Below are 11,613 nucleotides of genomic sequence, written 5' to 3'. Positions count from 1 at the left end.
ATCAATTATAGAACTCAAATGGTTCTTTTCGAGTGTAGCGCACCTCCTCATGGGTCACATTCTCAACCTCACCTCTAGGGGCCTGCTGGGACTTTAGTCTAGAAGCAAACAGGGGTGTCAGGGGTGGCTCCTGAGAAGAATCAACATATTTTGCCTGGCAACTGCCTCAGGGGAGGCCATCACTGTTGCCTCAGGCAGCACAGGGTTTATCTGCTCAGACAAAGGTGGAAAGGCTGATGGCAGCATGGGTCAGGGAAGGGATGTTGCCATTACAGGGGATGGGGAAGCTGTTCCTTCTGGCAAAAAAGGTTCATCGGAGTTTACAAACTCAGTGTCCCCAGCTTCATCAGGGTTCTCCCTCACCGTCCCCATTCCAAGTTGCAGGGTCCTATTCTTTTCCAATCAATGCCCTCACTTTAACAGTAGACATCTGGCGAGGCTGTGCATGCATCTTTCATTGAAGGTCAGCCACTCGCATGATAAGAGCTTGTGTCTGTTTTTCCACAATTTCAGCTCTTTCACATATATGTGTGTGTGTGTGAATATATATACATACACACACACACACACACACACACACACACACACAAAGGGGACTTTATTAAGCATTAACTTACAAAATCACAAGGTCCCATAATAGGCTGTCTCCAAGCTGAGGAGCAAGGAGAGCCAGTCCGAGTCTCAAAACTGAGAAACTTGGAGTTCAATGTTCGAGGGCAGGAAGCATCCAGCACAGGAGAAAGATGTAGGCTGGGAGGCCAGGCCTGTCTCACCTTTTCACATTTTTCTGCCTGCTTTACATTTGATGGAAGCTGATTAGATTGTGCCCACCAGATTAAAAGTGGATGTGCCTTCCCCCGCCCACTGACTCAAATGTTAATCTCTTTTGGCAACACCCACACAGACACACCCAGGACTAATACTTTGTATCCCTCAATCCAATCAAGTTGACACTCAGTATTAACCATCACAGTTAATCATTTATTGTTTATTTTTTGTCAAGAACACAGATGTTAAGGTGCTTTTAATAATTTTATTAAGGCCATAGATTATATATAATTTTTTGAAGTCATACTTTCTTTGGAATTGCCTCTTTAACCTAATGAATAAATACAAAAGAATGCACAGATAAAATAGGTTTTGTATTTTTTTATTACAGAAAAATGTACTTTACCATGCCCGTGCTTTCTACATTTTTGGAACTGATACAGATCCACAGAGGCCAAATCTAAAACTAAATTATCTTTAATGTTAAAATTTAATTCACCAGGTGTATAATTCTGCAATTGCTGCTTTCTCACAGAACTATCTTGGTTTCATTCAAAAGATGACAGAAACAAGGTCTGGCATTTAACAAACAGACTAACGAGAGAAGAGATATACTGATTTATACAAGATTATCAAAGCACTGTCATGTGGTTCAGTGTAGCTCAAATTATGCTTATATCACATAACATAGGTTCAAGTTTTTCCTTCAGTCATCAGAATAACAGAGGTTAAAGAGACAACTGAATAACTGCCACTCTTGCTGCAGCTGTTTAAAAAATGAAATTTAGTAAGTGTGATACACATTTCTTCAAATAAAATATTCCAGTACTTACATCAATCTTGAGTTATTAAGATTAAATACGCACTACTTACAGTCTCTGACACAATTTTATTTTGGAACACAGCGATTTATTTTTCAAGTTGACACTCTTCACCAACCAAAAAGAATTCTTTCATGATACTCTTCCAAGTCCTGGATACTCTACAACAAAAATTCTAGTTCACTGACAAACCACTGCTTTACATCTCACGTTTTAAACAGGGTAAATTAAATGTCAAAAGGAAACAGCTTTTCATATTCAAAGGATGCTGGTTATTTATTTCAAATTTAAAAACTGTAATGAATGCATGGACCTCCAAATACCCACTTAAATTTTGTAATGCCAGATTTCAGTGAAATATTATTATTATGGCAGTTCCATCAGTCATGTACTTTGCTTGAAAAAAATGAGTTGATGAACATCTTAAGGTCAAGATGGAGCAAAGACAGAAAAAAACTGGCAGTCTGATATTATAAAATAACATATTTTTTCACCAGGTAGTAACCCATTTATTACTGCTAATAGTCCACATAACACAGTTTCCATTGAAGGGATAAACTTCTTTGTGATACTGAAATGGCATCCTTCACTGGGTAATACCAGAGGTTCATTGCCTCATGCCAGGGAAATAAAGGACATGGACAACCCGAGGAGTAAGTTTAAGAGTGGAGGTTTAATAGGCGAAAGAAAAACAGAATAACTCTCTTTCCTGCAGAGAGAGAGGGGTGCTACCCAAGTGGGTCTTCGATTTTGTGGTGAAGTGCATGGGGTTTTATGACTGACTTGAGGAGGCGGTGTCTAACTTACATAGGACTCAAAGATTGGTTGGACCAGGTGTGATGTTTATATAGCACGCAAAGAACCTGGCTGCCCCATGCTAATCTTTTTATTATGCAAATGGGTTTTCTAGTGGGCTAGTGAGTGCCATGTTGTCTGCTCCCTACTGCACATGTGGTTGGCAAGGAAAGGGGAAGATGGAGCCACCATGTTGGACATGCCTAGCTTCCAGGTAGCCTTTTCCTATTAGCACAGCTGCCGGCATTCACCCGTGTAAGCTTCCAGCTTGGTTATCTATGTTTGCAGCTCAATTTTACAGGCTGCTCTCTGTTAGAAAAGAAATGATTTGGGGGCTTCTTTTCATTAAAAGGGAAACCTTACCAAGGCTGGTATCAAACCATGGGCAGAAGTAGCCATAAGGGCAATCTCAGATGAGCACCCAAATTTGTAATCTCCCAATAGGTTCACCTTGCCTGCTACCCAGACAAAGTCGATCTCTCAAGATGGGAACTGCAATAGAGAAAGAGAAATTCACACAGAGCCAGCTGTGCAGGAGATCAGAGTTTTATTATTACTCCAGGAGCAGAGTCTTTAAGGACAACTTGGTGGGTGGGGTGAAGCCAGTGAGCCAGGAGCTCTAATTGGTGAGGGATGACATCATAGGGAGTTGAAGCCATCCTCTTGTACTGAGTCAGTTACTGGGTCAGGGGCACAGGATCAGATGACCCAGTTTACTGATCTGGGTGGTGCCAGCTGATCTGTCACATGCAGGGTCTGCAAAATATCTCAGGCACCGATCTTAGGAGCAGTTTAGGGAGGCTCAGAATCTTGTAGCCTCCAGCTGCATGACTCCTAAGAAATAATTTTTTTTTTTTTTTAGCTGCACCAAAGGCGTATCCTAGCTTTATTAAAGGGCCCGCGCCGCAGAGTCAATATAAAAACCCAAAAAGTCCCATCAGTTTAATAACAATAAAAAACCCCAAAAGTGGAAAACTGAGGGGGCAGGGGAAGAGACCCCTGGGCCAGGGGCACGAGGAGCCCTGCTCATGGCACCAGGCCTGGCCGCAGGGTCCCCCGGTATTGCTGTTGCTACGAGGTTGGGGGGCAGCGATTGTCCTTTGGGAGCCACCGTTCTCCTGGGTCGGGGACCCTCACTTCTTCTGGGGTGTGCTCAGCTTCTGCATGCCCCGGATCTTGTCCAGCAGGCCAGAAATGAAGGCCTCTGTGGGTTTGTAACAGTCAACCAGCAGCTCCTTGACCCTGGCAGCCCGGGCATCGTCACTCTCCATGTCCAGGAGCTGATCCACGTCAATCTCCAGTTCTGGGATCTCCTCTTCCTGGCAGTCGTAGAGGCGCGTGAGCTGCTCCAGGATCCACTCCTCTAGGTTGAGGCGCTTCCGTAGCTCCTTGCGGTCATACTTGACGGTGACCTTCCCTTGGCGCCTCACTGGGCCCTCATCGTCCGCCCCGCCCGGGCCCTCTCCTGCGGCCCCGGGGGGGCTCTGAAAGTAGACGCGTGGTCCTGGGCCGCCACTGCCCGGCCCGGGGGCCGGGGCCGCCAACGCCGCGCCCCCCGCGGTGCCGCTGTCCGCCATGGCGGCCGCCGGGGCCACGTGCGCGCGTCGGGCCCCTCCCTGCGCCACCGCCTCCGGGACGCCCGCCGGCTGGCTCGGGTTAGCTCGCCGGCTCCGCTCCGCGCGGCTCCGCGGCGAGGGCGGCGGCGGGGGCCGACTCCTAAGAAATAATTTCTAATCTTGTGGCTAATGTTAGTCTACAAAGGCAATCTAGTCCCCAGGCAAGAAGACCTCCTTTGGGAAAGGGTTGTTATCATCCTTATTTTAAACTATAAACTGAGTTTCTCCCAAAGTTGGTTCACCCTGAGCCCAGGAATGAACAAGGACAGCTTGGAGGTTGGAAGCAAGATGGAGTCGATTAAGTTAGATCTCTTTCACTGTCTCAGTGATAATTTTGCAAAGGTGGTTTCAGGGGCAGAATTGGAATGGGGACAAAACAAAACAAAACAAAAATTCCAATTAATTATACCCTGTATTATACAAACAGTGAAAAAGAAAAATAAGGACAATGAATGTAGAGTTCAGGAAAAGATTTAGTGCATTTTTACACCCTTTCCTATTGCATTTTCTTCATTTGGTTTATATTTTGCTCTTTCCAAGTTAGATGCTTGCTTATTTTAGTTGCTCTACATAATACCTGCTTAGTAAGTAGTCAATAAATATCATTGAAATTGACATTCCAAAAGACCCAAGTCCTAACAAGAAATCTCAAAAGAAAGGAAAATAAGTCCACAAACTGTCATGATAATCATGTGATATAATAAAATATGAAACCGTAGCAAGTACAGTTTGCCATAATTTATAGAATGGGTATGTTCCCAAGCTGTCGAAAGCTAACACAGTATTTTGAAATCATAGAACAAGACTTCACAAAATTCCCTGATAAAAGTAAGTGTGGATGTGAAACTGCTTTTGCAAAAATTATAACTGAGGAAATTATGACAGTGAAAGAAATCAGACCTAACTGGCCCCATCCTGCTTCTAACCTTTAAGCTGTCCTTGTTCATTCCTGGACATAGGCCGAACTAACCTTGGGAAGAAATTTAGTTTCTCATTTAACTCTGAAACAAAATTGATAATGGCCCTTACCCGAATAGACCCCTTCTTGCCTGGGGACCAGTCTGCCTTTGTAGGACTAACAAATTAGCTTTAAGATTATAAATTACTGTTTAGGAGTCATGCAACCTCTTGCTTCAAGTGTCTGAACCTCCCCAAATTGCTCCTGGAGATAACATCACTATTGTAAAACCTAAGATCAATTCTTGAGATATTTTGCAGACCCTGCCCTTGATGGATCAGCTAGGTCCAATAACGCAGGAATAATTAAGGGAAAGGTAAGATGGGGAGTGGATGAGCTCAGATCTCTTTCACTGTCATAATTTTCTCATTGATATAATTTTTGTAAAGTCAGTTTCACAATTTGTGGAGTGGTCACTGTGCAACACATTATGCCAAGTATCCTTGGCTGCATTCCAAGATAAAAGGGTAGAAAGAATGGAAAGAACAGTTACAACTTCAGAAAGCTTCAGTGTTCATCAATGGGCAAGAATCCCTGTGATAAGAAAATGCTGTTACATTCTTTAAGTGATGGTCCTAGATCATGATTTATGTGAATTATGCCCTTTCAATGCTTTCTTCAGCTTTTACCTAGAGATTCTGTACTTTCTAGTTTATAGTGGTTTTAGTAATCTCTGTTTAAATGGAGTCACACAAAACCATTGTAGAAAGCTTCACTGAGATGTTTGTTTCCAACATTTTTATTTCCATATATTTTAGGTTTAAACAATCTGATGCATTTTATCTGTATAGCTAGCTCTTTAGTAACCTCCATCACAACCATTCTTTAACATGTGCGATCTCTGTCTTTCGATCTGTCCCTAACTTCACTTGTATAACAAATCTTTAGAGTCGCAACACCGAGAGAAGTTGTACAGTGCTATTCTAATTTGGGCTTATTGATTTACAATGCAATTTCATTCTATTTAACACATGCTTTCTTTGATTGGGCTGGTTGTCACCGGGAAAAACTCAGATTTACGTATTTTTAAAGTGAACCTGACAAGTAATTCTAATCATGGAAGAATTACCAACTTTCTCCTGAAGGTAACTTGTACAAGATTAAGCAATGTTCTCATGCTGACAGGTCACCTGATGATGCAATGATTAAGTTTACGCTTTTAACCCCTTTAGGACATTAATTATATTCCTTTGAACTTAGCCCCTTCTCCTTTTAATTTCTGTCATGTGCCCAAAAAAGACAGTTCTATTTTGCTGTGTACTGCAAAATCAAAAAAGGTTTGAGTCCAGAAATTTCATAGTACACAGGAAGTACAGAACTCACGTCTCCAAAATCCAGGTATATTCTCCTTAAAGGCCTCCTAATCTCATATGCCAAACCATCAATTGAAAAGTTCATATAAATACAAATATGGCTAAAATCATATAAATGCATCACATACATGCTCTGTGCATTTATGCCGCACGCTGTATTTTGCTTCCATTATTTATTTTCATTTCAATAGCTTTGGGGGTACAAGTGGTTTCTGGTTACATGAATGAATTGTACAGTGGTGAGGTCCAGGCTTTTAGTGCACCCATCACCCAAATAGCATACATTGTACCTAACAGGTAATTTTTCATCCCCTACCTCCTACCATTCTCTCCTCTTCTGAGTCTCCAATGTCTATTGTACTACTCTGTATGTTTTTGCATAGTCACAGCTTAGCCCCCACTTGTAAGTGAGAACATGTGGTATTTGCTTTTCCATTCCCGAGTTACTTCACTTAGGATAATAGCTTGCAATTCCATCCAAGTTGCTGCAAAAGGTATTATTTCATTCTTTTTTTTATGGCTGAGTAGTATTCCATGGTGTGTGTGTGTGTGTGTATGTGTGTGTATGTGTATAAAACACACTTTCTTTAGCCACACATCAGTTGGTGGGCACTTAGGTTGATTACATATCTTTATAATTGTGCACTGTGCTACGATAAACATATGTATGTGGGTTCTTTATTATATAACGACCTCTTTTCCTTTGTATAGATACCTAGTAGTGGGATCACTGGATCAAATAGTAGATCTACATTTAATTCTTTGAGAAATCTCTATATTGTTTTCCATAGAGGCTATACTGATTTACACTGCTACCACCAGCATATAAGTGTTTCATTTCCACCACATTCATGCCAACAGCTATTGTTTTTTGATTTTTTAATAACAGCCATTCTGGCTGGGGTAAGGTGGTATGTCATTGTAGTTTTAATTTTCATTTCCTTGGTGATTAGTGATGTTGAGCATTTTTTCCTATGTTTCTTGGCCATTTGTATATCTTCTTTTGAGAAATGTCTGTTCATGTAGTTTGTCCAATTTAATGGGATTATTTGCTTTTTTGCTTGCGGATTTGAGTTCCCTATAAACTCTAGGTATTAGTTCTAATATGGTTTGGCTGTGTCCCCACCCAAATCTCATCTTGAATTCCAACATGTTGTGGGTAGAACCCAGTGGGAGGTAACTGAATCATGGGGGCAGGTCTTTCCCATGCTGTTCTCGTGATAGTGAATAAGTCTCATGAGATCTGGTGGTTTTAAAAGGGGAGTTTCCCTACACAAGCTCTCTTCTCTTGTCTGCAGCCATGTGAGATGTGCCTTTCACCTTCCGCCATGATTGTGAGGCCTCCCCAGCCATTTTGTAAACTGCCCAGTCTTGGGTATGTCTTTATCAGCAGTATGAAAATGGACTAATACAAGTTCCTTATCAGAGGTATAGCTTGCAGCTATTTTCTCCCATTCTGTTGGTCTTCTGTTTACTCTGTGAATTTTTAGCTTATAATGTTTATTTATCTATTTCTTCCTCAATACTAACAATGGGAGCACAGTTTCTACATTCTGAATAAGATCATGGAAAATCTACAATGGGAAGAAGATTAAAGGATTGGTGCAGTTGTCAGAGTTGAATTCCAAAACCTACCGACTGGCTGTGGAGCTGTTTAGATGTTCAACGCATCATCTTAGTTTCCTTACTTGTTCTGCATGCACTTCAGATGCTATTTCTAAAATTATATTTGAAACGAGATTAGTTGTTAGATTTTGCTATAGCATTAGTGGGGGCAGTGAGTTATACTTCTATAAAACATGTTACATTCTTATAATTAGAAGGCTCTTGTTATTTTGTATAGCTTAACCTAGCCCACTATGAAAATGTACCAATGTGTTTGCTCTTGCTTCTCTAGTTCTTTTAATTGTGATGTTAGGGTGTCAATTTTAGATCTTTCCTGCTTTCTCTTGTGGGCATTTAGTGCTATAAATTTCCCTCTACACACTGCTTTAAATGTGTCCCAGAGATTCTGTTATGTTGTGTCTTTGTTCTCATTGGTTTCAAAGAACGTCTTTATTTCTGCCTTCATTTCGTTATGTATCCAGTAATCATTCAGGAGCAGGTTGTTCAGTTTCCATGTAGTTGTGCGGTTTTGAGTGGGTTTCTTAATCCTGAGTTCTAGTTTGATTGCACTGTGGTCTGACAGACAGTTTGTTATAATTTCTGTTCTTTTACATTTGCTGAGGAGTGTTTTACTTCCAATTATGTGGTCAATTTTGGAATAAGTGTGATGTGGTGCTGAGAAGAATGTATATTCTGTTGATTTGGGGTGAAGAGTTCTGTAGATGTCTATTAGGTCCGCTTGGTGCAGAGCCGAGTTCAATTCCTGGATATCCTTTTTAATTTTCTGTCTCGTTGATCTGTCTAACGTTGACAGTGGGGTGTTAAAGTCTCCCATTATTATTGTGTGGGAGTCAATGTCTCTTTGTAGGTCTCTGAGGACTTGCTTCAGCAAAGTCTCAGGGTACAAAATCAATGTGCAAAAATCACAAGCATTCTTATACACCAATAACAGACAAACAGCCAAATCATGAGTGAACTCCCATTCACAATTGCTTCAAAGAGAATAAAATACCTAGGAATCCAACTTACAAGGGATGTAAAGGACCTCTTCAAGGAAAACTACAAACTACTGCTCAATGAAGTAAAAGAGGATACAAACAAATGGAAGAACATTCCATGCTCATAGGTAGGAAGAATCAATATCATGAAAATGGCCATACTGCCCAAGGTAATTGATAGATTCAATGCCATCCCCATCAAGCTACCAATGACTTTCTTCTCAGAATTGGAAAAAACTACTTCAAAGTTCATATGGAACCAAAAAAGAGCCCACATTGCCAAGACAATCCTAAGCAAAAAGAACAAAGCTGGAGGCATCACGCTATCTGACTTCAAACTATACTACAAGGCTACAGTAACCAAAACAGAATGGTACTGGTACCAAAACAAAGATATAGACCGATGGAACAGAACAGAGCCCTCAGAAATAATAGCACACATCTACAACCATCTGATCTTTGATAAACCTGACAAAAACAAGAAATGGGGAAAGGATTCCTGATTTAATAAGTGGTGCTGGGAAAACTGGCTAGCCATATGTAGAAAGCTGAAACTGGATCCCTTCCTTACACCTTATACAAAAATTAATTCAAGATGGATTAAAGATTTAAATGTTAGACCTAAAACCATAAAAACCCTAGAAGAAAACCTAGGCAATACCATTCAGGACATAGGCATGGGCAAGGACTTCATGTCTAAAACACCAAAAGCAATGGCAACAAAAGCCAAAATTGACAAATCGGATCTAATTAAACTAAAGAGCTTCTGCACAGCAAAAGAAACTACCCATCAGAGTGAACAGGCAACCTACAGAATGGGAGAAAATTTTTGCAATCTACTCATCTCACAAAGGGCTAATATCCAGAATCTACAAAGAACTCAAACAAATTTACAAGAAAAAAAACAAACCCATCAAAAAGTGGGTGAAGGATATGAACAGACACTTCTCAAAAGAAGACATTTATGCAGACAAAAGACACATGAAAAAATGCTCATCACCACTGGCCATCAGAGAAATGCAAATCAAAACCACAATGAGATACCATCTCACACCAGTTAGAATGGCGATCATTAAAAAGTCAGGAAACAACAGGTGCTGGAGAGGATGCAAAGAAATAGGAACACTTTTACACTGTTGGTGGGACTGTAAACTAGTTCAACCATTGTGGAAGACAGTGTGGTGATTCTTCAAGGATCTAGAACTAGAAATACCATTTGACCCAGCCATCCCATTACTGGGTATATACCCAAAGGATTATAAATCATGCTGCTATAAAGACTCATGCACATGTATGTTCATTGTGGCACTATTCACAATAGCAAAGACTTGGAACCAACCCAAATGTCCATCAATGATAGACTGGATTAAGAAAATGCGGCACATATACACCATGGAATACTATGCAGCCATAAAAAAGGATGAGTTCATGTCCTTTGTAGGGACATGGATGAAGCTGGAAACCATCATTCTCAGCAAACTATTGCAAGGACAAAAAATCAAACACTGCATGTTCTCACTCATAGGTGGGAATTGAACAATGAGAACACATGGACACAGGAAGGGGAACATCACACACCGGGGCCTGTCAATGGGGTGGGGGGAGGGGGGAGGGATAGCATTAGGAGATATACCTAATGTAAATGACGAGTTGATGGGTGCAGCACACCAACATGGCACATGTATACATATGTAACAAACCTGCACGTTGTGCACATGTACCCTAGAACTGAAAGTATAATTAAATAAACAAATAAATAAAAAAGAAAATGTACCAATGGACATTCATCTTGGCTTTTTTGAGGACAGTAGATTACATTTTTCTAATCGTATCCTCCTATCTATCTTCGTTCACAAATATATGTGCACCATTTTGTGTTGATACTTTTTTTGGAAGTTTCTATTAATTAACCACCTCTAACAAGTTATTACTCTACTTGTAAAGTAAGGGAGAGAGAAGTACAAGAGGAACGAACAAGACGGATTTCATTTTGTGTCTCCTCTCTGCCTAACCCTGCTAGGTATTTCACATATATTATCTTTCATTAGCTCACATTTATGGTTTAACATTCAAGAGTTACAAAAAAATAAAACGCATAAATTCTGCATAATTAAATGTGACTCCTGAGCAGAACATGCTTTCTCTGCTGAGACTGGCAGCTGAGCTTTGTTTCACCAACGGATCCAGTTGTGACTTGTAGGCTTCCTGATTTCTGGCTGATGGACAGGCTTGCAAGTCAGCCGAGTGACAAATCTGAAAACAAATCAAGAGTGGGCATGTGCCAGTGACTTCCTGGAAGACAAACATCACAGCCCTGAACTTAATTCTGACACCCTGGGCGTAAGAAAAAGTTCTGCCAAAGTTAGGTTCAAGCAGAGAATCGCAGCACTGGATGGAAACTGGAGGGAATCATTCCCAGGGCATGCAAATTCTAAGATGGCCCAGGATGCTCGGCAACGTTTTATCTTGTGTTTGAGACAGTCTTTATTTTTCACGTGATGCATGTGCATGAGCTCCTGGCCTGCAGAATGAGTATTATGTTAGAGTAATCCAGTCCTGTCTTCTCCTAGGATTCTTAAATCTCTTCCATGCCTCTGAGCATGTGCCAGCAATGCGGCATGCTTTCCCTAGCCATCCTTCCAAGAAAATCCTTTGAGAATATTAAATTCATTCAGAAGAACATTCTCATCCCAATAAGATTTCTCTGTTTTTCCTTTGAGCTTTTTGGTAAAAGATGCC

At 40.9% G+C, this 11,613-nt stretch overlaps 1 protein-coding gene across 1 annotated transcript; it reads right to left on the bottom strand.

Annotated features, from left to right (window-relative positions):
• Nucleotides 1-3,311: 3,311 nt before the first annotated feature.
• Nucleotides 3,312-4,107, bottom strand: LOC741983 (protein phosphatase 1 regulatory subunit 14B). Its single transcript, XM_016943301.2, has one exon. It carries the CDS (start codon nt 3,959-3,961, stop codon nt 3,518-3,520), a length of 444 nt encoding a protein of 147 aa, XP_016798790.1. The 5' UTR covers nt 3,962-4,107; the 3' UTR covers nt 3,312-3,517.
• Nucleotides 4,108-11,613: the final 7,506 nt, after the last annotated feature.

This window comes from Pan troglodytes, chromosome X (assembly GCF_028858775.2).
Source record: "Pan troglodytes isolate AG18354 chromosome X, NHGRI_mPanTro3-v2.0_pri, whole genome shotgun sequence".
Taxonomy (NCBI): domain Eukaryota; kingdom Metazoa; phylum Chordata; class Mammalia; order Primates; family Hominidae; genus Pan; species Pan troglodytes.
Note: the sequence above shows the minus strand (reverse complement) of the source record. Positions and strands in the feature narration are given on the sequence as shown.

Excerpts from the sequence above, each read along its gene's own strand:
- LOC741983 (XM_016943301.2), bottom strand. The coding sequence starts at position 3,961 with ATGGCGGACAGCGGCACCGCGGGGGGCGCGGCGTTGGCGGCCCCGGCC.